The sequence below is a fragment of the Oncorhynchus masou genome, chromosome 17, assembly GCF_036934945.1.
Source record: "Oncorhynchus masou masou isolate Uvic2021 chromosome 17, UVic_Omas_1.1, whole genome shotgun sequence".
NCBI lineage: Eukaryota > Metazoa > Chordata > Actinopteri > Salmoniformes > Salmonidae > Oncorhynchus > Oncorhynchus masou.
The window spans coordinates 32632116-32658162 of record NC_088228.1 but is presented as its reverse complement, the minus strand read 5'-3'; the positions used below and the strand labels follow the sequence as shown (position 1 = coordinate 32658162).

Below are 26047 nucleotides of genomic sequence, written 5' to 3'. Positions count from 1 at the left end.
CAGTCACAGTGATCGAGTGTCTCCGTGTCTGTTCTATCCGATGTTGACAGAAAAAAACGTGCTTGTTCACGCACTAAATCTGCTCAGTAGAACGCGTCAGGTGCATCTCTGGATCGCAGGTAAATTATAAACCGTCGCCGTTCCATGTATGTTCCAACTTTTAGTAGGAATAACCTAGCAAAGTGTTATGATGATGACAAAGACAAAGATGAAGACATTTAAATAACGAGGTTGTATCTTGATTTATATTTGGTGATTTGGGACAGTAAATGTTTTGTTTTTTTGCCACTTGTGTTAGACAGAACTGTATCAATTGTCGTTGAACAGCAACTTTATGTGGACCACATGACATTTTCCTACGTATTACCAATATAAAGGTATTTTTAAAGTTGTTTATGTGTTTGCTCTGCTGTAGGCCTATATCTTCATGTTAATGAGTAATGGAAAATAAGAAGTGTTCGTCGATGTCACAGACCAGTGTAATTTATCCTGTTTTAGTGTCATTTATGGAGCCCATGGGAGCATAAAAAGTGACAGCGACAGAAGTCATTGAATGCAGTCCAACCTGTTTAGATGAAGATCAAAATGAAAGGAATGGCTGAACTCTTTCTCTTTCATCACATTGTTCTGCACTTTCAGAAACATGTCTGTTTGACTCTGCCTGACTCTCTCTATATTAGTTTCAGTAGCCCAGTACTCGTTTTCATAATTCCAAGATGGTGAAATCCTGTGTTTGACTAAACACCAGCTGAAATGACAATCAGAATGCTGATTCATTTTAACCACTGCCACTTCTTCCCTTGACTTTGGCTGTCATGTCAAATCTGTGTGTGACTAATCGAGTGGTATCTACAGTATAGTCTACAGTGTAGAAGGATCTCCTTGCCCCGATGGATGACGTGGAGCCCCTTGTGCCCCAGGGGCCAGCAGAGGAGGAGAGGAGCCCAAATGGCCACTGCACCCGGTGCCCCATCTCCAGCCAGAGCCCCGGTGATTCCAAAGTGGTGGAAGACTTCAGGAGGAGGCTCAAGTACTTCTTTATGAACCCCTGTGAAAAATATAGAGCCAGGGGCCGGAAACCATGGAAACTAATGTTACAGATTCTGAAAATTGCCATCATCACGTTCCAGGTAGGCTACTGTAGAATACAGTGTAGGAGGAGACTTAGGCTACTACTGTCGGTCATGTAAAATATAGGTACAATATACCCGCCTAGAGAAGTGAAATACCCATAGATTTAACCATTTCCCCATTAAACCATGACTGTGAGCCAAAGTGGCATTACACAATAATGGAAGTCCCGAGAAAGACCATGTCTAAAATCCCAAATATTTTATTCACTTTAATAAAATGTAAGAAAATGAAAAAAAATCTCAAATGCTTTGTGTTACGCATAATTGATGGATGTATCTATTACATGTTTGTTTTCCTCAGTTGGTGTCTTTTGGGTTGAGTAACGAGATGATGGTGACCTTTAAAGAGGAAAACTTGATGGTATTTAAACACCTCTTCCTGAAAGAATACAAGGACCAACATGTGGACAGATACGCAGTGTACACCAAAACAGATGTGTACGACCACATCTATTACGTCATCGATAGGGTAATGTAGACTTCAAATGGCCTAAAAAGAGCAAAGTCTTTCTCACTGCTTGTTCCCTACCAGTGTAAATGATATGTCTTATGTAGATTACAGCACAGTATTTAAAGGTTACAGTAGCTGATTCCCCGTGTGTCATCTAAATTTTTTACACAGTCATATGAGACTTATCAAACAGTGGAGCACAGTGTTGTTTATAGTGAACCCTAAACATGTTGACAACCAAAAAAATTAGTGAATTTCCTCATTTGCAACACCTGTGACAAATCTGGCCCAGAACACGGTTGTATATCATGTCTCACTATATTTTTCCTTGTTTCAGTTTATAAACCTGCAGAACCTGACGGTAGGGAACCATGCGTATGAGAAGATAGAGGGCGAGTACACCCCTCTGATCCTTTGTCAGGAGTTCTTCAGGAAAGGCAGCATCTCCCCTGGCAATGACACCTTTGATATAGACCCACATGTAGACAAAGGTACAAGAGCACACCATTTCATTCTGTATTTTTTTTTGTGATAGCCTCAAGTGTTTTATAAGAGAGGATAATAACATGGTTTAGACATCTTAAAAAATAAATATGATAAGGGGGAATAATGTTAAGTTTTAATGTATGGGCCCACATTGACTGGGAATAAACCGTATGTAAGTCATTTTGTTAGATTAATCCATTCCAGCTGTTAGATATCTGCTTACATGCTCAACTAAACACTGACCGTGGACTGTTTGTCCTATTTACAGATCTCTGGCTTCTCACAGCTGTCAGTGCCCAGATTGTGTGTTGTTGTTGTAGTAGATTTACACTGAGTGTACTAAAAATTAGGAACACCTTCTTAGTTTTGAGTTGCACACTCTTATGCCCTCAGAACAGCCTCAATTTGTCAGGACATGGTCTCTAGAAGGTGTTGAAAGTTTTCCACAGGTTTGCTGGCCCATGTTGACTCCAATGTTTCCCACAGCTGTTGTCAAGTTGGCGGAATGTCCTTTGGGTGGTGGACCATTCTTGATACACACGGAAAACTGTTGAGCATGAAAAACCCAGCAGCAATGCAGTTCTTGACACCCTCAAACTGGTGCGCCTGGCATCTACTACCATTCAAAGGCACTTAAAAATTTTGTCTTGCCCATTCACCCTCTGAATGGCACACATACACAATACATGTCTCAATTGTCTCCTCCCCTTCATCTACACTGTTTGAAGTGGATTTGACAGGTGGCATCAATAAGCGATCATAGCTTTCACCTGGATTCACCTGGTCAGTCTATGTCATGGAAAGAGCAGGTGTTCCTAATGTTATGTACACTCAGTGTATAGTATTTATCACATTGTCAGTTCATTCGTGTGCCTGCAGAAACAGGAAGTTTGGGAATTGCTTGTAACCATTACAAGGGTTACCACTGGATTAAGGTATATTATGAAGACATTTCTGTTTTTTCCTCACAGAATGTATTTCCGTATATCCTCTGGAGCCATTGGAGGATAAAACTTTGTCAAGAGACATTAACTTTTCTCTGGATTTTAAAAGGTGACTGACCAGACCAACAGTCTAACTACAGTTGGCCCCCTATACTAGGTTTCTTTTGTTGTAGTCTATAATCATAAATGTTTCTTTGTCTCTCACTCAGGCTGTTGTCAGTAAACATCTACCTCACGTTGAAAGCCATCAACCTGCAGACAGTGCGCCACCACGAGCTCCCAGACTGTTATGCCTTTAGTATAATTGTAGGTGGTGGGTTGTATGACTCAGGAAACAACTTCTTCAAGCTCTTTTAGGCTTTTAAGTGTGATGCAGCTGTCCTCTGTGTCAATGGAGAAGACAAATGGAAACCAGTAGCGAGTCAACAAAGTTAACGGATTAATTTGTGTCATGGAATAACTAGTCAATTCTCCATTTTCTAGTAATGGTGCATTTAAAATGTTACTTAAACCAGTTGAAATCCAACTGCTGAAACCTGGATTCAGTCGTCCTTGCTAGAACTCACAAGCAAATGATGTCTCTGTCTGACTTTATTTTTGGCAGATAATGTTTGACAATCGTGCACACAGTGGGAGGATAAAGATTAACTTAGAAAATAATGTTGGAATCAATGAATGTAAAGACTGGAATGTTGAAAGCACTTGTAAGTATATCATAAGATCATCCCAGTATGTAAAAAAAAAAAATGTTCAGTTAGCATACAATTTGTCTGAGTAATAGCTACATTCTTTGTGACCTCAGTAGTTAAGATTTAGAGTGTTTAGTGAGCTGAGTCAGACTGTCACGTCTCCTTATTTGTAACATACTGTAGTTCTAACATGGGCTGTGCCTCTCAATGCCAGAAGGAGGCACAATTTAAAACATTTAGGAAATGTCCATAATCTGTTGCTCAGCATGTTCATTTACTACAGTCCATATTTCATATGTTTACAGTAGAGATCCTACCATTTGCAGTGGCAGTAATCTGTCAGCCTCCATCCTATATGCATGGGGAAAAAGTGTCACTATCTAATTTACTGATTGATTGAATTTGCAGCTGGGAAGAACAACCACCTCTTGCTGTTCGATTCCCTCGTCATCCTCGCCTGCTTTACCTCACTCATCTTGTGCACACGCTCAGTCTGCAAAGGATCTCAGCTCCAGTTTGTAAGTTAAGAAGACCATTCTATAGGGGTAATAGGTTAAATATTAGGATTGTACATACCATGAAAACGGTCAGGCATTCATACAATATACAAGTAGAAGCATACCCAGCTCATGATCGCCTACTCACTATAACAATAGCATTAATATTGATGTGTTTTTGCTTATGGTGTGTGTTTCTCTCATTCAGCATTACACTGCATTCTTCCACACCTACTTTGGTAAAACTGTGCCCTGGTCTGAGCGCATGGAGTTTGTGAACGGCTGGTATATTCTGATCATCGTCAGCGATACACTGACCATCGCTGGATCCGCCCTCAAAATTGGAATACAGACTAAGGTGTAGTGACTACACCTGAGCACATACCTTTTGTTCATGTGTCTGTATGTCCAATATGACATTCATATTTCTGTATTTGTCAGGACCTTACAAACTATGATGTCTGCAGTATTTTGCTTGGGACATCCACAATGCTTGTCTGGGTTGGAGTTATCCGCTACCTGGGTTTCTTTAAGAAATATAACGTAAGGACTAACATAAGAAATGAGCTCAATTTAACAGCAATGCTCCATCAGCACCACAGCAATGATTTGTTCTCTGAATAGGAACATTACAGTACATGGCATTCATAAAGGACAGCACATATTCAAATAGTGAAACATAGATGAGTAAGGTTCCTTGTTCCTCCTAGATCCTAATTCTGGCCCTAAGGGCAGCGTTTCCAAATGTGATCCGCTTCTCCTGCTGCGCTGGCTTGATCTACCTGGGCTACTGTTTCTGTGGCTGGATCGTTCTGGGGCCGTATCATGAGAAAGTAAGTAGGTACACTAAAAAACAAAAAGGTATACGGTACCTGTATATGTAGGCCCAAGATATTTTAGAATCCACATATATTAAGTCAGTCCAGTATATGAAGGGCTACGATTTGAACCAATGTGTTACAATGGTTTATTACATATAACTAATACAAATTTATAATCCTTTATAGCACAACATACCTTAATGCAAAGTGTTACCAATTGATTTTCTGCCAGTTCCGGACCTTGGACAAGGTGACGGAGTGCCTGTTCTCTCTGATCAACGGTGATGACTTGTACTCCACTTTCCAGAAGATGAGAGAGAAGAGATACATGGTGTGGCTGTTCAGCAGGCTCTACCTCTACTCCTTCCTCTCTCTCTTCATTTACATGGTGCTCAGTCTGTTCATTGCCATCATCACAGACACATACGAGACCATCAAGGTCAGCTTTTGCATTAACATGGCATGACATATTCAAAAGTAACCGTCCCTGTTTATCTTCTGCATGCCTGTTCAATGAGAAAAGATGGTAATTCAATGATCTGGTATAATGTTGCATCTCCTTCCTGGTATATTTAATGTTACAGCACACAATACAGTGGTTATGTAACATGGTAATAGTATAGTACTGTATGTAAATGTTCAGAAAGTTAACTGCCATACTGTTTATTTTCAGCAACACCAGAAGGACAGAGTCCTGGTGTCCCAGCTGAAGGCCTTTGTGGCTGAGTGTAGAGACCAGCCTGACTCTGGGAAGTACAAGATAGACAAGGAACCCACCTGCTGCTGCTCCTGCTTTGGATAGACCCTATAAAGTAGCTGTGTGTGTGTGTGTGTGTGTGTGTGTGTGTGTGTGTGTGTGTGTGTGTGTGTGTGTGTGTGTGTGTGTGTGTGTGTGTGTGTGTGTGTGTGTGTGTGTGTGTGTGTGTGTGTGTGTGTGTGTGTGTGTGTGTGTGTGTGTGTGTGTGTGTGAGAGAGACATATGTTAGTAGGCATTAAAGCTCTTCATGTGTTGGGAAATGTATTTTGAAAATTGTTTAAAGTTTGTATATGTTGATCTATAGTATACTTTTTTATATGTGATTGTATTATGTAATTATGTATGAACAATTAAATTGCACAATGGGTGGTATTTTAATGTAACGTGACATTGTTTGTGCTTGCATTTACTAGGTAACATAGTAGAGAAAAAGTATGCATTCACTCATAACACTCATAGGTAGGCTAAATCAGTGGGCTAATGGCGAGTTTCCAATTAGGGTTTATCCTGGTGTTTCGCCCAAAAGACAGATTTTTCGGTTTCCGGCTACATGGGCCCGGCACCCGGGGCTGACTGGGTCATGGCTCTGAGGGACATGCCCAGACTTGGGGCCAAGCCCAGGCCCTGTGCTTTAATTTACATAACAATGGCTAACTGTGAACTTCAACACCTTCTCACAAAGCAACTGTCTTGAATGATGCAGAGGTTGTTGATTCTGCTCGCCCCAAGTCTTTAGTGTCACATTCCTGATGGAAACACAATTATACTAGAGCAGGTGTTCTCAAACTTTTGGGCTTGGTGGGCCAATATATAATCTGTGTGGTGGGTCACGGGCCAAACAAATAGACATTATGTATTTAGAGATCGTGACCGTGGGACTATAAAGGTCTGTCTACGCAAAGCATAGTTCTGAGATAAAGATTATCAACATTCTCACATCCCAGATGTCAGCACTGTTTTGTAGTGAATTCTTCTTTCATATCCCATTAAGGTCCTCACCTTAAAGATACCTAAAGTGCAAAGTATCAAAATCATGAGACATTTGTAAATCAGTTTATTTAGGTGGGTACAATCTCAGATACAGTATAAACTTGTGGCTCTGAAATGTCAATCTGGGTTCAGCAGTAAGGTTATATCTTTTTCTATTTTATTTTTTTATTTTACCTTTATTTTACTAGGCAAGTCAGTTAAGAACAAATTCTTATTTTCAATGACGGCCTATCTAACACTTCTGAATTCAATTTTAAGAAAACTGTAGCTATTTGAATATACTCATTATAGAATAATACTATTTTACCAAGATTGAGTCAGAACACATCATCCAATACATGTATTATGATCATCAGACAAATTACTATAATCACTGAACAATGATGTGACAACATAATTTACTTTAAGATGTCTGACAGTGTTGTTTTTTTGCTTGCGTGTCATTATTGCTGGCTAGACTATACCACACCTTACAGCGCCTAGTTCAAATGGGTTTATGCACTTAGAACGTTCTAGTTTCTTTCTCTTTTCATTTTTTCCCACTTAACATTTGTTTTTTGAGTATGTTTCAAATGACTTGACTATGGGAAAGGTATAACAATTTGTCTTTGCAGCAGTAAGTCACTAAAAATGCATCCAAATGGTATTGGAAAGTTCAGGAAAACATCCAAGCTCATCAGGCGCCTCTAGCCTTTTGGCGTCCCTAAGCGAGATTTGGTTTGGTGTCCCTCCCCCTCCCTCTCTTGGCTGTGGATTTTTGTTGTTGTTGTAGTGTTAAAGTACATTTTCTGCAATCCTACACATTTTGCCATGGGGTGTAGATAAAATGTTATGGTTTTAAAAAACATTTCCTGACATTTTACACATTTTGCCATAACGTGCTGAGAAATTTCTGCAGTTTTAAAGCTAATTTAGCTGCAATTCATACATGTTCAAAACAAAAATCAATGGTGATGCCCTGTATGCCCAATGGTGATGCCTTGTATGCCCAGTCGGTAATCTGGATAGATTACTTTACCTAGTGATCTAAATCATGTTAGCTGACATGGGCTCAGTGAGTGACTATCAGTGACTGAATATAAAAAGTGCACCTTCTGCATTCTAATTTTCTAAATCTCAACAGTAACTTCATACCTAGACTAAATTCCTAGTACAATAGTACAATAGAACAGAATACAATACAATAGAAATTATATTTTTTAGTTCCAACACTATCATAAAACACTGGTGTGGGTGTAAAGTGGGTGTAAATTTCAATAAAGCGCTGCAATGCACTTGACAGCCTTCCATATTTGCATAAATCGTCTATTAAAGGTGTGCGCATGATCCAATACAGTGGACTAATACTGGTTGCTTGACAACGCATTCGCCAATGACGGTGGTGTTTGTTTTGAAGCCAGAAAGACGTCCACTTAAAAAACAAATCTAATTTTGTTAATGTGGGGTTAACTGTACCACAGTGAGTAGAATTATCCAAGTGGCTTGGCATTCACTGTCAAGAACTAGACAGAGAAAATCATTGTACACTCGCAATCTCGGATTCGCATAGAGTTGGCTGTGCTGGCACTAAGGCAGGCTAATCAAGTCAAGTGAGTATCCACTATCCAGCCATGTCCTTGCTTCGTTGGCTAGCTAACTTTATACACACGTTACGTTAGCTATTATACACGTTTCATCAAAGCAGAGTTAGCTGGCTAACGTTACTACCCGAAGCCAGCAGCTTTTTATCTGGCTAGGTTAACGTTACTGTAGGTAAACCAGTTCAACAAGATAACATTAATCGTAGCTGAAAGGGTGACAAGTTAACGTTAGACAGCTAACTTTAACTTGTCTTGTAACTACATGATTGACTACGTTTTCAAATGAGCCTCCTGTTTGTTTATCTGACTCACTTGCAGCAACTCAATAAGATAAGAAGAAGCGAACAGTAGTAATGTTTTAGCTACTGCTTTTAAACTGGAACACCAGTGTTACTTGTACATACACACCCTTATGTTGCACTAGGGAACTCGTGTTTCCATAGCTAGGGCTGACCGTGAGGACTTGTCAAGAGCAGAATCAATAATCTATGCATAATCAAAACAGTTGCTTTGTGAGAAGGTGTTAAAGTTCACAGTTAACCAGTGGTATGTAAATGCCATCTGAAAAGTACCGGTGGCCTGGCTTTGGCCCCAAGTGACAGCAGGTCCACCGGAGCCATGGGGCACGAGTGCCGGGCCGCATAGATGGAAACAGAAAAGTCTGAACCTTTTGGGGTTAAATACTGTTTGAAAATGTGCCAAAGTGTGTTGATAGTATATTCACCCAATCGTAATGTCAACACTAGCTAAAATGTTAGCTAGCTAGCTAGTTGGTTGCTCTTCTTGGATTTAGATGGAGGCGCAGTGGATAGGGTAACAGTGTGACATAGGGCAAAGTTAAATCACAGACAAAAGGGGAAACCAGTATCTTTGGTTAAACGGGAGTGAGTATCGGTGTACATAAAATGCAGCATGGGTCAGTGGATAAGGGGTGCCTGAGAAGGTGTTTTCTGACATAGCTACTGCCTCTGTGGCTCGAATAACTTTCTACTCTGGTGTTGCCCGAGGCAATTGAGACAGTCAGGTCTATTATACTTAAGTCTAAAATGCACAATGTATGTTTAAACAGAGTTTGCTGATAACTGTACTGTTATCTATTTAAAGGGGAGTGGTGAGTGTAGAATGTGGTTGAGCTTGTTTCACCAGAAATCTTAAGGATCATATTATAAGTCACATTTTATTTGTCACATACACATGGTTAGCAGATGTTAATGCGAGTAGCGTAGTGCTTCTGGTTCCGACAGTGCAGTAAAATCTAAAAGGAGTGAATGAGAATATGTACATAAAAATAAATGTCCTCTCACTGTCAATTGTTTGTTTATTTTCAGCAAATTTAACATGTGTAAATATGTGTATGAACATAAGATTCAACAACTGAGACATAAACTGAACAGGTTCCACAGACATGTGACAAACAGAAATGGAATAATGTGTCCCTGAACAAAGGGGGGAGGGTCAAAATCAAAAGTAACAGTCAGTATCTGGTGTAGCCAGCAGCTGCATTAAGTACTGCAGGTCATCGCCTCCTCATGGACAGCAGCAGATTTGCCAGTTCTTGCTGTGAGATGTTACCCCACTCTTCCACCAAGGCACCTGCACACTCCCGAACATTTCTTGGGGGAAATGGCCCTAGCCCTCACTCTCCGATCCAACAGGTCCTAGACGTGCTCAATGGGATTGAGATCCGGGCATTGTCATGCTGGAGGGTCATGTCAGGATGAGCCTGCAGGAAGGGTACCGGAGGAGGGTGTCTTTCCTGTAACGCACAGCGTTGATCAGACCATGATGGACTCTCCACCCCCAAATCGATCCCGCTCCAGAGTACAGGCCTCGGTGTAACGCTCATTCCTGCGACAATAAACTTGAATCTGACCATCACCCCTGGTGAGACAAAACCGCGTCAGTGAAGAGCACTTTTTGCCTGTCCTGTCTGGTCCAGCGGCTGTGGGTTTGTGCCCATAGGCGACGTTGTTGCCGGTGATGTCTGGTGAGGATCTGCCTTACAACAGGCCTACAAGCCCTCGGTCCAGTCTCTCTCGGCCTATTGCGGACAGTCTGAGCACTGATGGAGGGATTGTACGTTCCTGGTGTAATTGCCTACCGTCTGTAAGCTGTTAGTGTCTTAATGACCATTCCATAGGTGCATGTTCATTGATGGTTTATGATTCATTGAAACAGTGTTTAAACCCTTTACAATGAAGATCCGTGAAGTTATTTGGATTTTTACGAATTATCTATGAAAGACAGGGTCCTGAAAAAGGTACATTTATTTTTTTGCTGAGTGTATATATGGCTGAGTGGCATAGACAAGGTGCAAGATGGTATAAAATACAGTATATACATATGATTGAGTAATGTAAGATATGTAAACAGTATTTCATTGTTTAAAGTGACTAGAGATCCATTTGTTAAAGTTGCCAGTGATTGGTTATTCATGTAGGCAGCAGCCTCTCTGAGTTAGTGATTGCTGTTTAGCAGTCTGATGGCCTTGAGATAGAAGCTGTTCTTCAGTCTCTCAATCCCAGCTTTGATGCACCTGTACTGACCTCGCCTCGTGGACAGTAGCGGTGTGAACAGGCAGTAGCTCGGGTGGTTGTTGTCTTTGATCTTTTTTGCCTTCCTGTGACATCGGGTGTCATGGAGGGACGATATTTTGCCCCCCGGTGATGCGTCGAAGGTGCTATTGCGCCGCCTTCACCACACTGTTTGTGTGGGTAGACCATGACATTTGTTGTTGATGTGTACGCAGAGGGACTTAACTTTCTCCACTGCTGTCCCTTCGATGTGGGTTGGGGGGTGCTCCCTCTGCTGTTTCCTGAAGTTCACTATCGCCTTTTGTTGACGTTGAGTGAGAGGTTGTTTTCCTGACACCACACTCCGAATGCCCTCACCTCCCTGTAGGCTGTATCAATGTTGGTAATCAAGCCCACTACTGTTGTCTGCAAACTTAATTGAGTTGGCGGCGTGCATGGCCACACAGTCGTGGGTGAACAGGGAGTACAGGAGGGGGCTGAGCACACACCCTTGTGGGGCCCCAGTGTTGAGGGTCAGCGAGGTGGAGATGTTGTTTCCTACCTTCACCACCTGGGGTGGCCCGTCAAAGTCCAGGACCCAATTGCACAGGGCAGGGTTAAGACCCAGGGCCTCAAGCTTGATGATGAGCTTGGAGGGTACTATGGTGTTGAACCCTGCGCTGTAGTCAATGAACAGCATTCTTACATAGGTATTCCTCTTGTCCAGATGGGATATGGCAGTGTGATGGCTGAACCTTTCTGAACCTGTTAGGGCTGTATGTGAAGTGGATCTTGTGTGGCTGGTAAGGTGGAGGTGATATGATTCTTGACTAGTCTCTCAAATCACTTCATGATGACAGAAGTGAGTGCTATGGGGCGGTAGTCATTTAGTTCAGTTATCTTTGCCTTCTTGGGTACAGGAACAATGGTAGCGGCTGCGCAGTTCTTGTTAGCAGGCCGCGATGGTGGCACTGTATTATCCTCAAAGCGGGCAAAGAAGGTATTTAGTTTGGCTGAAAGCGTGACGTCGGTGTCCGTTATTGTATATAGTCAAAGAGAACAATTAAGTACTGAAGAGGCCCTCTTGAATAATGAGTGTGCAGTTGCCTCTTGTTGAAGCCATTTTTCTCAAACTAAGCATTTTGAGTTCAGTGCCACTGGCATTGTTAATTAAACCTTGCACACACCACAGTCAGTGGCCTTTCTGTGTGGGTGTCTAAAAGCCTTCCCCTGGCATACAGTCATTAGCCTAGTTAAAGTTAACATGCAAAACCCTCTCTACTCAAGCTCAAAGTATCACTCCACTACAGTCCAGTGTAACAGCCAAGGCCTGAAAGCCCTACCCACCCCCAACCCGGTCCCATGCTGGCATAACACCCAGATTACGTTTAATCCCGCATGGCGTGAGTGAAGAATCGATCCAGATTATGCTGCCTTGGAGTCTTATGTCATTGGCTTGCTGCTTGACGCTCTATTTCAGGATTCTGTTCCAGTGAGTGCAGCCTCCGGTCGGTCAGGTCTGTCGTCTCGCGGATGACGCTTTGTTGACATGGGAGACTGGTGGACGACACTAACCATAGAGCCATCAATAGGTAATTTAATTCAAATGGGGACCCGGGGACAAAATAGACAATTGTTTGTTTTTATATGGATTTTTGTTGGATGGTGTGGGATTTTGCCCTATATTTGGGCACAATTGATTTTTTTTAAACCTCATAGTCAGCTGCCTGTGAACTTGTGATTCATCAATTGGTGGTTCTCTCTGTTTCCCTGCTGTGTTTAGAAAACCATGAGATCTCCAGCATATCAAGAATGATGATGTCCCCCTCGAGGCATCATAACAACCTTCCTACAATGCAGTCCTCCACCATGACACTGTCCAAGAGCTCCTACAATGTGTTAAGTGCCTTCTGCACTGAGGAGAATGTTCCCCAGTGTACCTCATACATAATTCAGGTACTGAAATTACTATTATTTAGTTTACATTTGGAATAATCCAATACTGACTTTGTGTAGGTGCTTATTTTACCGTTTTTTTATTTATTTATTTTTTTAGGTTTGTGTATCTGATGTTGCTCAATGATTATTCATTGATCTAGTTTAATTTTCACTGTATGCTGCTAACCCATTTTTCTGCCCTTATTTGGGGCTTGTACAGGAGATGGACTCTCTGGGTTTCTCCTCTGCCTGTATTGAGGCCAGCTCACCAGAGGGAAGCTGGGGGCTGAACACGGTGCCAGCCCTGAACATGATGTATGAGCTGCTCCAGATGCACCGCCGCAGCCAGCGCAGCCTGCAGGAGCAGGAGACGGAGCAGCTGAAGAGCTCCAGTGCCCTGGAACACCTGCAGATGACCAACTCCAGACTCAAGGTCAGTCAGGCAGCCTTTCCCATAGATCGTTTTCCAGGCAGGGTGCAAATTGTCAGTAAATACTAGCTTGGGGAGCTAAGTTAAGGTTTGATGGTGTCCTGAAAGGTCTTACTGCTTAGAATACGACATGTTATTGTTATGATATTGTCGTCAAGGTGAGCACATTGCGTATGCAAAATTGTGTTGATATAACATGTACAACAAGTATGTAATTGCCCAGCCTCCCGAGTGGCGCAGTGGTCTAAGGCACTGCATCGTAGTGCTAGCTGTGTCCAGGCTCTGTCGCAGCTGGCCGCGACCGGGAGACCCATGGAGCGGCGCACAATTGGCTCAGTGTCGTCCGGGTTAAGGGAGGTTTGGCCAGCAGGGATGATCTTGTCCCATCTCGAACTAGCGACTCCTGTGGCGGGCCGGGCACAATACGGGCTGACACGTTTGCCAGGTGTACAGTGTTTCCTCCGATACATTGTTGCGGCTGGCTTCCGGGTTAAGCGAGCAGTGTGTCAAGAAGCAGTGCTGCTTGGCTGGGTTGTGTTTCGGAGGACACACGGCTCTCGACCTTCGCCTCTCCTGAGTCCTTACTGGAGCTGCTGCGATGGGACAAGGCTGTAACTACCAATTGGATACCATCAAATTGGGGAGAAAAGGGGGGAGGTAAAATAAAAATAAAAAATGTATGTAATTGCCCAAAGGATCAGCTGGAGCTCTACAAAAGAGAGAAGTCAGGACTGCTTGAGACGGAGAGGCAGCTGCAACTCAAAAACAAGACTCTGCAGAACTGCCTGAAAACAGAAAAAGATGAGGTAAAGACTTTGTCATAAAATTGTTAATCATTGAGTGATGTGCTTATGTCGCTGCAAGTTTTAATAGGAAATGTAGTTTTGAGTGTGTGAGCCTGAACCAGCATCTTGCTCAGTAGTGCACACCATAGCAAAGCATTTTGTAAGCGAAAAACAAAACTGTTCTTATTGGATAAGTTCAGGTAGTACATCCCCGTTTCAAAATGTTTTCTCCCTACTGAACACACCCTAGGTGCAGAAGCTCCAGAGCATCATCACCAGCAGAGCCTCTCAGTACAGCCATGATGCCAAGAGGAAGGAGCGGGAGAGCACCAAGCTCAAAGAACGCCTCAACCAGCTACTGGTGGACAAGAGGGATAAGAAACTTGGTATGGGCATCTCAAAACAATTGTTTCCTCCTTATTCCAAAGGTTGTTGGTAATGTGAATATGTTTGCAATCTAGTCTTTTTTTCATTTTTTTTCAACAAGAGTCTGAGAACACTGAAAATGATGTAGGCCTATATAGCAAGTCCCTCATTCCCATTTTCCTCCCTTTATCTCTACTAGCGCTTGATGTATTGAACTACTTGGGACGGGCTGATGGGAAGAGAAGCCAATGGAAGACTGGAAAGGTGGAGGCCAGGTAGCAAAACTCATCTGACTGAACCATGTCGGTTTTGTGTGCTTACATCAACTCTTGATGCAACAAATCCTACATAGCTTTGGAGATCCCACTTTGATGAGTACGTATTTATTTGCCATGATTGTAGACATGAGGGGGAGATGTACAAGTCCCTGCTGAGTGACTACGAGGGTCGTCAGAGGGCTCTGATGCTGGAGAACGTTGAGCTAAAGAAGGTGCTGCAGCAGATGAAGCGGGAGATGGTGTCCATTCTTAGTCCCAGGAAATCCTGCTCCAGAGGAGACCGTGCGGAAGACAGCCTGGAACGGGTGAATTGATGATTGTCCTATCTGAGACACCGTAGCAATAGTCTACTTAGTTATTTTTATGTGGTAATAAAGGGATTAGATCACTTAATTTTTTTGAAATGCTCCTGCAAATCTTAATCACAAATCGTGTCTGTCTATGCAGAGCCACTCACAAAATCTCACTGTTCTACATGGTATGGAAGTGACATTTCGCTATAAACATTGGAGAGTAGAGGAGTGATCATGCCTATTGTTACGCTTTCAGGCCAGCTCGGACAGAGATGAGGTTGGTGACTGTAGTAAGGAGACCCTGGATCAGTCATGTGATCATGCTAGGGACCAGTCCTGTGAGCACGCCCGGGAGCAGCTGACCAATAGCATCCGACAGCAGTGGAGGAGACTGAAGAGCCACATGGAGAGACTGGACAGCCAGGGTATAAACGCATCTCCATATATATATCTATCTATCTATATCTCATGGAAGTAGACAATCTGTAACTCACCTAGTCGTCATCACTGGCTTTCTCTGGTCATTAACGGGTGTTACATGAAGGCAAATGAAATAATCCACTTTTGGCTCACTGCCATAAAATCATGACCAGTACTACTGCATTTTTGGCTCTCAAGTGGCACAGCGGTTTAAGGCACTGCATATCAGTGCTAGAGGCGTCACTACAGACACCCTGGTTCAAATCCAGGCTGTATCACAACCGGCCGTGATTGGGAGTCCCGTAGGGCGGCGTCCAATTGGCCTAATGTCGTCCGGGGTAGGCCGTCATTGTAATTAAGAATTTGTTCTTAACTGACTTGCCTAGTTAAATAAAGGTCAAATAAAACATGTAAACAACTCTGCTGCCAATACATTCTATATGTCACAGGGAGCTTTCTTCTCCACCATTGATCATATTGTATCATCCATCCACTTCCCAGCCTCCCTGGTACAGCAGAGTCAGCAGTGTGCTGGTAAAGAGCTGGTCCCCAGACAGATCCACGAGGAGGAGATGGAAAGGATGAGACTGGAGGTCCAGCAGTGTAAAGACTTCATCCAGACCCAGCAGCAACTCCTACAGGTTAGTTAGACCCACAACGCGACACACAATTCTCTTTTTCAAACCGAGCTACAAGTATCTGCCTTCAAGTACATATCTACCTCAAATATATTGTACCTCTGCACATTGCTATGGTACTGGTATTCCCAGTATATAGCTCCATTCATATGTATTTGATGTTTCTCCTCTTGTGTTACTATTTTATTTGTATTATGGTAAAGTCTACACCAGTTGTGTTTGGTGCATGTGACAAATAAAATTTGATTTGATCTACTGTACATCTCTTGTTATTGCCTTGAATTTGACCCTTCCAGGAGTTTCTCAGTCAAGTATTATTACCTTTTCCTTGTGTGTGTAGCAGCAGCTCAACTCTCCCTGCTATGATGATGAGACTGCTGCTCTGCTGAATGACTGCTACACTCTGGAGGATAAGGAGCGTCTCAAAGAGGAGTGGCGGCTCTTTGACGAGCAGAGGAGGAACTTTGAGAGGGAGAGACATAACTTTACTGATGCTGCAATTCGCCTCGGCCATGAGGTATCCGTTTTTGTTTTCGGCAAGTTCTCAAGTTGGAAATGTTTTGTAAAGTTGTCACTTGCAGTATGTGAACCCTTTGGAATGACCTGGATTTCTGCATAAATTAGTCATAACTTTTGATCTTAGTCACAACAATAGACAGTGTGCTTAAACTAATAACACACATTATTTGTCTTGTTTATATTGAATACACAATTTAAACATTCACAGTGTAGGTTGGAAAATGTATGTGAACCCCTAGGCTAATGACTTTTCCAAAAGCTAATTGGAGTCCAATCAATGAGATTGGAGATGTCGGTTAGAGCTGCCCTGCCCTATAAACACTGTTTGCTATTCACAAGAAGCATTGCCTGATGTGAACCATGCCTTGAACAAAAGAGCTCAAATGACCTAAGATTAAGAATTGTTGACTTGCATAACGCTGGAAAGGGTTACAAAAGTATCTCTAAAAGCCTTGATGTTCATCAGTCCACGGTAAGACAAATTGTCTATAAATGGAGAAAGTTCAGGACTGTTGCTACTCCCTAGGAGTGTCCGTCCTGCAAAGATGACTGCAAGAGCACAGTGCAGAATGCTCAATGAGGTTAAGAAGACTCCTAGAGTGTCAGCTAAAGATTTACAGAAATCTCTGGAACATGCTAACATCTCTGTTGACGAGTCTACAATACGTAAAACACTAAACAAGAATGGTGTTCATGGGAGGACACCAAGGAAGAAGCCACTGCTCTCCAAAAAAACACATTGCTGCACATCTGAAGTTTGCAAAAGACCACCTGGATGTTCCACAGTGCTTCTGGCAAAATATTCTGTGGACAGATTAAACTAAAGTTGAGTTGTTTGGAAGGAACACACAACACTGTGTGGAGGAAAAAAAGGCACAGCACACCAACCTCATCCCAACTGTAAAGTATGGTGGAGGGAGCATCATGGTTTGGGGCTGCTTTGCTGCCTCAGGGCCTGGACAGCTTGCTATCTTCAACAGAAATTAATTCCTAAGTTTATCAAGACATTTTGCAGGAGAATGTAAGGCTCTGTCCGCCAATTGAAGCTCATCAGAAGTTGGGTGATGCAACAGGACAACGACCTTAAACGCAGAAGTAAATCAACAACAGAATGGCTTCAACAGAAGAAAATAAGCCTTATAGAGAGGCCCAGTCAGAGTCCTGACCTCAACCCAATTTAAAATGCTGTGTCATGACCTCAAGGGAGCGGTTCGCACCAAACATCCTAAAATTATTGCTGAACTGAAACAGTTTTGTAAAGATGACTCGTCCAAAATTCCTGACTGTTGTGCAGGTCTGATCCGCAACTGCAGAAAACGTTTGGTTGAGTTTATTGCTGCCAAAGGAGGGTCAACCAGTTATTAAATCCAAGGGTTCACATACTTTTTCCACACTACACTGTGAATCTGTGCGCTCAAAGACATGAACATGTATAATTGTTATTAGTTTAAGCAGACTGTCTATTGTTGTGACTTAGATGAAGATAAGATCAAATTTTATGACCAATTTATGCAGAAATCCAGGTAATTCCGAAGGGTTAGCATACTTTTTCTTGCCACTGTAACTGTGTATTACCCCTTTCTTTTTTTCCTTTTGTGTTTTCACAGAAAAAGGCTTTTGAGGAAGACCGCGCCTTGTGGCTCAAGAATCAATTCTTGAACATGACTTCGTTCGTGGACCGCAAAAGTCATTCAACGTCAAATCCTCGTTCCTTGTCAGTCAGTAAGTTGTGATGATTACTACAGCAACGATTCGTATTGCTAATCCAGATCGAGATTAATGGAAAATATATACAGCAGATTTGGTTGGGAAATTGTGTAGAAAATATTGTATTGGAAGATTGGCAGCATACTGTATAATGCAGCATCACCACAACAACAAAAAACACGCCAATGATCTTTTGTGAATCATATTGTGTTTGGTCACAACTCCCTGTTCCCCTCTAGGTAGTGAACCAGAGATGAGAATCCCCTCCACCTCTGCCATGCTGACCAAATCCCGGACGTACACGGCGTTCTCAACGCCTAAAGCTGCCTCTGCTGCTGGCATGCCCTCCACAGCTGATCTCTACCGTACATTATGCCTCATACCAGACAGGAGGTACCGTTTTTACTAGTTATTTTGCGCTATGCCAGCTCACTCTCCTTTTTAAAATGTTTCATTCCTACATTAGATAGTGATAATCAATGACACCGATTTGATACTATGAACTTAAGTTCTCTCAAACAAACTGTGGTTAACTCTTGTTTGTTTTCTATCTAAGCTCCTCTTCTGTAGGCAGTTCAACACAAGGGAGCTGGCAGGAGTCCAACACCATCCACAGTAGAGAAGATACTCCGGTCAGGTCAAAGCACAGACACAGAGGTGGAGACTGCTGCAGTATCTTCTCTTTAGGGTCAGAGGAAAACAGCCTCAACTGAAGACACACTAGTACCATTGTGTTACTGTGGACTCAACAGACAACTCGGATGACAATCCATGGCAGAGTTCATTAGACACCAAACAGAAGAAAATGGACTGAAACAGGGAAAGAATACCTGGATTTGTCCAATAAGATGCACTCATTTTTTAAATTTCTGTTGCAAAACATTTTCTGTTACGTTCCCTAATGAACATGACCCATGTTTCAACGCCACCACTGCCTCAGGATGCCACGGAGACCTATTTTTGTGCAACTCATGTTGCATGATCACGGACTAATACTGAACAGTAGCACATTGTCGTTCACCAAAACTTGATTCATTCAGAGAGCACTTTATTGGAAATGCCATTTTTTTTTCTCTTCTATATACATTTTTATTAAGCAAAGCATATCCAAGTCTCTAAGCTTTCGCCAAGTGGCAGCCAAACCTTCATTTGGGGTTCTGTATCACTACAAATGTTAGCTTTTCCCAAATTGGATATCAATAGGCTACTGACTAACCATGAGAATGTTTACACATTGTTTTCACTCCAGATATATCATGAATAGTTTAAAGAGAACTTTATTCTAAATGTTTAAAATTAAGCGCTAACATATATGCTGCTCTGAAATTGCAATAAACGGTTTTTTTATTTTCATCTATCAATTCAACTTTTTGTGCTTGGCGCCCCATAGCGGTTTATACCAGGGGGTGTGGGCGCAGACTGCAACGCTGCGACTGCGCAAGTCACAATCGGATGTGTGATCATCGGTGCTTTGTCTACGCGTCCGTCGAGCTAACAGCCCACCGCTTCATTTCTAGGAAATAGTAAAGATGTCTGGCTCATCAAACCTCGTTGCGATGAAGAAAATTGTCCAGCAGCTGCGTTTTGAAGCGAGCATAAACAGAGTGAAGGTAAGAATCTATTTCACACGTAAATCTATTTGGTAAATATGCCCACGAAACTAGTCCGAGCTAGCGAACATCGGTAACGTTAGCTAGCTAGCGCTAAGGGCGTGGAATCTAGGCACACAAATGGAGATCTAGCCATGAAAACACAATCACAAACGCCCCAGGATAATTATTCCAAACAGATTCTTGAATTAACGTTAGGCTTTTCCTGCTGTTCAATGACTATGTTCACACCATACTATTGACAACACCCATTTTTAAGGAGGATATTTACAGACTTGCAGGAGTCTAGCTAGTTAGGAGTGCAACAGGTAGAGCTTCCCTTTCACAGCTATATTCCTTTGTCTTTTCAGGTGTCCCAAGCAGCTGCAGACCTACAGCAGTTCTGCATGCAAAATGCCCTCCAGGATCCCTTGCTCACTGGGGTGTCCTCCAGTACAAACCCCTTCAGACCACAGAAGGTGTGCTCCTTCTTGTGAGGAAGACACACAGGACAGACCACAGCATTCTTTGGTGAGTCTTTATTTTTTGGTGTATTATGTAGTCCTTTTGAGAATCTCAATTGCATACTCCTCACCTTCTCAAAACCCATTGAAGAAGATGGTTGGAGGTAGCCTGACTCCTGACACAATTATTCTGCTGCTCTGTCTTTTGCTTGGTTATTTGGTTATTACTGCATTGTCGGAACTAGAAGCACAAGCATTTCGCTACACTCGCATTAACATCTGCTAACCATGTGTATGTGACAAATAAAATTTGATTTGATTTTACATACTTTAATCAGAGACTGCCGTCATTGAAGTCATTTGTGGTGACAAAGGGAATTGTGCAAAAGTCATCAGCGATTGGATTATCTCTATCCAATCATAGGATCAGACTATTATGAATTTTCAAACTACCGCTTTACCCACGTGTGTTCTAGCCCAACCCATTTTAGTTCTGGACCAATTGGACAGCCCCGAATGTGTTTGGATTTGGTGAAGGGTCAGGGAGCTACTTAGATCCAGACACATTGTGGAGAAAACTAGCGTCCGTGGGCGTAGCGTTTGATTGGAGCAAGGAGTCTGGTTAGCGAGGGTAGGGACCTCCTTGCTTTCTCAGCCAATGGGTTTTGAAGAGGAGTATGCAATTGAGATTTTTGCTTTGATTGGCATGTAAGCTGCAGTAAATCAGTAAAGCGAAACAGGTTATCTACTCCATGCTAGTCTTTGATTGCGTTAAAGACCTGTTTCTTTAATGTGCAAGAGTATCACATTGTACCTCTGTTTTCCTGTCTCGCAGGCCTTCGTTTTGATGCTACAGGGAAAAAGTTGACCTCAACACTGCTCCTCATTGCCAATGGCAAACCACTGCCACATAATCTTATGAAGTGTAGAACATGTCAGGAAGACTTGCCATCTATTCTCAGCCAACCGAGGATACGATGAAAGGTTTATTTTTCATGGCACTGTGTGGTTTTCAAGTAAATGATTGTGCCTTTTCTATTTTATTCATTGTTCTTGACTTTTTGTATTTAGAAATTAACATTCTTCTTTCTCTACATGACTGTGTTTTTGCTAATTGTTCTTGGGTAAGACTGACAGTGTTACATCTCAAATCTTTACCTAAGATGCAAGTAGTTTCTAACAGCAATGTGAACAGGGCAACTTTACAATACAAAAGGCAGCAGCATGTCACTGTTATGCGTGATAAAAGCATCCACATCAAACACGAAAGTAAAATGCCATATATTTAAGAATAAGGAAATCAAAGAACATTCAGCAACCTATATCCCTGTGCTTAAATTTACAATTGACATGCATAATGTTCATAGATGCATCTTTTGATTAAGTTAAATAGTGGCTTATTAGGAAAAGAAAAATGGCTGTAATGGAGGATCGGTAAGTATGGTTCAAACTAATTACCATCCAGTCTTAGCCAGCATCAAACTGTTCCATAGTTTGATATATATATATATATATATATATATATATATATATATATATACTGATCAATGGTAGAGAGCGCATCACAAAGTCAGACATCTTTAGTGCACCGTTTGCATCCATCTGAAAAGGATCGTCCACTATTAAATAACCAATTCAGTTGAATCTGCTTGATTTGCTTTGAGACTAACTCTTCGAAGAAGAGAAAGTAAACCTGTACTTTTTAAGACCTGTAAAATGATCTTATGCTGTCCAAGACCTCAAAGAATTAAAGTCCTTGTTTGGTTTCATAAACTGATACCACTCAGTTAACTACCAACAAATGTAACGGCTCAAATCATTTGGCATCTGTTAAGTTTAGGTAACACAATATTTTCAGAAGGATGCAAGATGCAACCACGCAAGAGTTTTCTAAGCCCTGTTGTCTTCCACTGTCCTCTTGGGTCTATAAATCTCTTCGGACTGGTCTGTCCGTCCTGCCTCGTGATTATCTTGTTACACGTTGAGGAGCATGCAGTGGTGCATTAGCGTTACTCTTCAGGTGCTGAGTTTGAAGTGGTTTCACGTGGTACTCGTAGATCTTCAGTGCTGGCCCCAGTTTGATAGAAAGACCAGTCAGGACATCATTTCGTGTCATCAGGAGCAGAGACTTGCCATCGATTTCCTACAACAATAACAAATGGAAGGGATTGGGAAGCTCTTACCCACACGGAAGAAAGAGCAACTTGCAAGGTCAGTAAAATTATTATCTTTACCTGGTCCTGGAAAGCAGTAGCCTGCTCATCAAATCCTGCAGCTTTGAAATAGTTGACGACATCAGTGAATGCCCAGTCTGCAGGGTCCGGCAGCTGGCCATTCTCCGCCACACTAGAAAGACAGAACAGGAAAATAGGTATAGGGACAAGGCAGGACAGCACAATCCTATCCCTTATCTACAGCCTCACAATTAAAACCCCATAGACTAGACTTACAGTTTAGCTTCCACTGATCCATTTGTTTTGTTCTCCATTCCAGCTAGAGGAAAAAAGAGAACGGTGAGATGGAGATATGGATAAGCAAAAATACAATTGAAGCCAAAATATTAGGTTTATGAAGAAATATGAGGTCTGTCATAAAGTGAACACATTCACTACTTACTTGAAACGTGTGTTCGTTGTAATAGGACGTGTCAAGAGGTTACCTGGATATGGTCAGTTTCTGAAACCTTAAACTACAGAGCGAGCATCTGATAAACGGAGTGTTGAATAGAGAAGTCGTTTTTTTGAACCATTTCTTTGAAATGCTGACACGCATAAGTAGAGTACTCAGTTGCTAAGCAACATAGATGTGGGTTGCTTGATACTGTGGAAATACTATGGTACAAATGCATAGATCAGAAATCGCATTCAATAATGCCAAAAAGCAAATCAGTCTTCAATGGATGATGGGCAATAGGGTTCATATAACATGGAGGATAGAATCATCACATTAGTCTGTGGATTCTGACCTGATCCAAAGCCATGGAATGCGTTGCACTCAGATTTGAGTCCAAATATCAGAGACGGGAGCAATTTTAAAGCTCCCCGATCTGCATGATTAAAACTTCCATATTCAGTGTAGCTACTGTACCTACGAGACTACCACTCTTGGATGTTCTGTAGTTTATCTTTGGAAAGCTAATTTCCACCAGAAGCATCATTCATATAGTTTAAACTTTAGACACTGCATTTCATTCAGGACTATACACATATGTGGACAGAAATATAGCTGATGGTGATGACATTGTTGACTGTTTTATTAAGTGTGATATTGCAATGTGTAACAAAAGTCAGATGCAGCATGAAATATGTAGTAAAAGAAGAATGGGTATACATGACAAACTTTGAATAATTAGTCATTTAGGACAGTTTATTCAATATTACTATAGCTTACTACTGAAATTATATCATTGCATCATTGCCAACGTTGTGGTTGTCTGTCTATTTGACACTTACCTCTTTATTGCTAATTCGTGAGCTAGTTGGTTTCCTTTTATAGTTCTTAGGGCGTAAATAAATATCCGGTTTATTCACGATCGTGTGCTTGTCGCTGTGTAATTGATCTATAAACCACCTGAATTGCTCATTCAATTTTTTCGGATATGTTGAAAGGACCTGCGAGTCGGCATGCGACACTAAGACAAGAAGCTCGTGAACAGGCGCACACACCATTCTCAAACCTGACTGGCCAGTTCGTAGCGAATGGGACAGGGTTCCGGTTTAGAAGCACGGTTTTGTACTGATCCTACAGTTTTGCTTCTGTACTGCAGTTTAACTGATGCTCGGCCCAGAAAGACAATTTCCATGCATGGCCACATAGAGAAATCAGATTCGAAAACTCCCAATTTAGTCATCACCTTTGGGTCTGAATACTTATGTAAATGTGATATTTCATGTTTTATTTTATACATTTTAAACATTTCTAAAAACCTGTCTTTGCTTTGTTATTATGGGGTATTGTGTGTAGATTGAGAGAGAAAAAAAACTATCAATTTTAGAATAAGGCTGTAACGTAACTGTGGAAAAAGTAAAGAGGTCCGAATGCACTGTAGATGGCCTAAGAATAGCATGGAAAACTACCAGAAAGCAAGAAATTCAAAATAAAACCCTTCCTAGACAACTTTATGGCCCCCACATTTCATCAAGATAAGGAAAATGTCAATTTGGGTGTACAAAACATTAGCAACATTGTGACAAATTGGCGTCCTTTTCCAATTTTTAAAAAGACGCATAAAAACAATCCCAAAAATAAATAAAAGTTTGATTATGATTCGCAAATCTATAACAGAAAAACGTAGGACTATCCAGCCAAAAACAGAGAACCAGAATCTGCGCTTTCAGTATTGGGCAACCCTGAAAGAATAGACTCCAGAACAAAAAAAGAACAACACATCAGACATCAACCAATGAAAATGAGGAATCCATTAATTCAAACAACTTTTGGGAAAGTTAGAACTGCCTAAACAAACCACACAGAGGAAAAATGTGCTATCCAAAATGGTGACTAATTGAAAACTCACTTTGAACAATTATATATACATATTAAAATAGTTTCGGAACAAAAAAATCTATGAAAAATGTCTTCTTGAATCAGCCATTTAAGACAACCAGAACCTGTTAGTTCTGTTTGGGTTATTGGGGTATCTATAGTAAAACAAAAATACAGCTTGTGGTCATGATGGGATTTTTAACGAATTTATCAAATTCAGACCACAAATTTAGCACTGCAACACTCAAACTATTTAAAGTTTTGAATGTAGGGGCCTACCGGGTGGCTCAGCGGTTTAAGGCGCTACCGGGATGTCCTTGTCCCATCGCACTCTCACGACTCCCTGTTGCGGGCTGGGTGCCTGCAAGCTGACTGTGGTTGCCAGCTGGACAGTGTTTCCTCCGACTCATTGGTGCGGTTAACTTCCGGTTTAAGCGAGCAGTGTGCCAAGAAGAAGTGCGGCTTGGCAGGGTCGTGTTTCGGAGGATGCAATAGCTCTCGACCTTCGCGCCTCCCGAGTTCCTACGGGAGTTGCAGCGATGGGATAAAACTATAACTACCAATTGGATAGCACAAAAGTGGTGAGAGAAAAGGGGTAAAAAATACATATATTAGTGTGTGTAGGCTTTTTCCTTGACATCTACAACCAAGGACTAATAACAATATTTTTTTAATTGAGACAAATTTGATCCAAACAATTATTGTGGCATTTGTGGGAACAGCAACCTGGGGAAAATATTCTGTGCCATCATAAACAACAGATGACTACACTGCCTCAGTGAACACAATGTCCTGAGCAAAAGTCAAATTGGATTCCTACCAAATTATCAAACATCAGGTCACATTTATACCCTACACACCCTAATTGATAAATGTGAATCAAAACAAAACATTTTTTTCCTGCTTTGTGGATTTTCAAAAAGCCTTTGATTCAATTTGTCATTCAGGCATTTTTTTCAAATTAATTGAAAGTTTTTTATGGGTGGAAAAATAAATGTCATCAAATCAATGTATAGAAATAATGCAGTCAAATTGGAAGTAAACACACTTATTTTCCCAAGGGCACACTGTGAAACAGGAAAAACTTAAGCTCAAGTCTATTTAACGTACAGTACCAGTCAAGTTTGGACACACCTACTCATTCAAGGGTTTTTCTTTATTTTTACTCTACATTGTAGAATAATAGTGAAGACATCAAAACTATGAAATAACACACATGGAATCATGTAGTAATGACAAGTATTAAACAAATCAAAATATATTTTTGATTCTTC

General features: G+C 41.6%; 4 protein-coding genes across 12 annotated transcripts; 3 read left to right on the top strand and 1 right to left on the bottom strand.

Annotated features, from left to right (window-relative positions):
• Positions 1-6160, top strand: LOC135558874 (mucolipin-3-like). Of its 6 annotated transcripts, none has more exons than XM_064993065.1 (14): positions 1-119; positions 303-377; positions 856-1130; positions 1435-1602; positions 1922-2075; positions 3042-3123; positions 3224-3320; positions 3619-3718; positions 4112-4221; positions 4409-4558; positions 4642-4743; positions 4911-5033; positions 5254-5460; positions 5695-6160. In XM_064993065.1, the coding sequence occupies exons 3-14, from the start codon at positions 891-893 to the stop codon at positions 5821-5823; spliced, it is 1662 nt and encodes a 553-aa protein (XP_064849137.1). In that variant the 5' UTR covers positions 1-119; positions 303-377; positions 856-890; the 3' UTR covers positions 5824-6160. The 6 variants fall into 6 exon arrangements, with proteins under 6 accessions (XP_064849137.1, XP_064849136.1, XP_064849138.1 ...); XM_064993064.1 differs by having other exon boundaries at positions 299-377; XM_064993066.1 differs by lacking the exon at positions 303-377 and having other exon boundaries at positions 861-1130.
• Positions 6161-8121: 1961 nt separating this feature from the next.
• On the top strand, positions 8122-19592 carry LOC135558873 (afadin- and alpha-actinin-binding protein-like). Of its 2 annotated transcripts, none has more exons than XM_064993062.1 (14): positions 8122-8357; positions 12342-12453; positions 12645-12817; positions 13020-13232; positions 13925-14035; positions 14265-14400; positions 14580-14655; positions 14783-14963; positions 15208-15376; positions 15873-16012; positions 16353-16526; positions 18136-18250; positions 18475-18628; positions 18792-19592. In XM_064993062.1, exons 2-14 carry the CDS (start codon positions 12411-12413, stop codon positions 18946-18948), a joined length of 1842 nt encoding a protein of 613 aa, XP_064849134.1. In that variant the 5' UTR covers positions 8122-8357; positions 12342-12410; the 3' UTR covers positions 18949-19592. The 2 variants fall into 2 exon arrangements, with proteins under 2 accessions (XP_064849134.1, XP_064849133.1); XM_064993061.1 differs by having other exon boundaries at positions 8123-8357; positions 16350-16526.
• Positions 19593-19671: 79 nt separating this feature from the next.
• LOC135558877 (guanine nucleotide-binding protein G(I)/G(S)/G(O) subunit gamma-5) lies at positions 19672-21331 on the top strand. The gene is made up of 3 exons (XM_064993073.1): positions 19672-19845; positions 20196-20355; positions 21124-21331. Exons 1-2 carry the CDS (start codon positions 19765-19767, stop codon positions 20319-20321), a joined length of 207 nt encoding a protein of 68 aa, XP_064849145.1. The 5' UTR covers positions 19672-19764; the 3' UTR covers positions 20322-20355; positions 21124-21331.
• LOC135558876 (sterile alpha motif domain-containing protein 13-like) lies at positions 21123-24574 on the bottom strand. 3 transcript variants are annotated; one of them, XM_064993069.1, is made up of 5 exons: positions 23741-24572; positions 22905-22977; positions 22739-22781; positions 22523-22634; positions 21123-22431 (listed from the first exon to the last, which is right to left on the bottom strand). In XM_064993069.1, the coding sequence occupies exons 3-5, from the start codon at positions 22774-22776 to the stop codon at positions 22255-22257; spliced, it is 327 nt and encodes a 108-aa protein (XP_064849141.1). In that variant the 5' UTR covers positions 22777-22781; positions 22905-22977; positions 23741-24572; the 3' UTR covers positions 21123-22254. The 3 variants fall into 3 exon arrangements, with proteins under 3 accessions (XP_064849141.1, XP_064849142.1, XP_064849143.1); XM_064993070.1 differs by having other exon boundaries at positions 22739-22977; positions 23741-24574; XM_064993071.1 differs by lacking the exon at positions 22905-22977 and having other exon boundaries at positions 23741-24574.
• Between the last annotated feature and the right edge of the window lie 1473 nt (positions 24575-26047).

Coding starts and splice junctions, on each gene's coding strand:
- LOC135558874 (XM_064993066.1), top strand. CDS start 891: ATGGATGACGTGGAGCCCCTTGTGCCCCAGGGGCCAGCAGAGGAGGAG. Junction 1,131..1,434: donor TTGCCATCATCACGTTCCAG/GTAGGCTACTGT, acceptor TGTTTTCCTCAG/TTGGTGTCTTTTGGGTTGAG. Junction 3,719..4,111: donor CTGGAATGTTGAAAGCACTT/GTAAGTATATCA, acceptor TTGAATTTGCAG/CTGGGAAGAACAACCACCTC.
- LOC135558873 (XM_064993061.1), top strand. CDS start 12,411: ATGGGAGACTGGTGGACGACACTAACCATAGAGCCATCAATAG. Junction 13,233..13,924: donor TGACCAACTCCAGACTCAAG/GTCAGTCAGGCA, acceptor AATTGCCCAAAG/GATCAGCTGGAGCTCTACAA. Junction 16,527..18,135: donor CAATTCGCCTCGGCCATGAG/GTATCCGTTTTT, acceptor GTGTTTTCACAG/AAAAAGGCTTTTGAGGAAGA.
- LOC135558877 (XM_064993073.1), top strand. CDS start 19,765: ATGTCTGGCTCATCAAACCTCGTTGCGATGAAGAAAATTGTCCAGCAG. Junction 19,846..20,195: donor CGAGCATAAACAGAGTGAAG/GTAAGAATCTAT, acceptor TTGTCTTTTCAG/GTGTCCCAAGCAGCTGCAGA.
- LOC135558876 (XM_064993070.1), bottom strand. CDS start 22,776: ATGGAGAACAAAACAAATGGATCAGTGGAAGCTAAACT. Junction 22,635..22,738: donor GGATCAGTGGAAGCTAAACT/GTAAGTCTAGTC, acceptor CTGTCTTTCTAG/TGTGGCGGAGAATGGCCAGC. Junction 22,432..22,522: donor CTACTGCTTTCCAGGACCAG/GTAAAGATAATA, acceptor TTATTGTTGTAG/GAAATCGATGGCAAGTCTCT.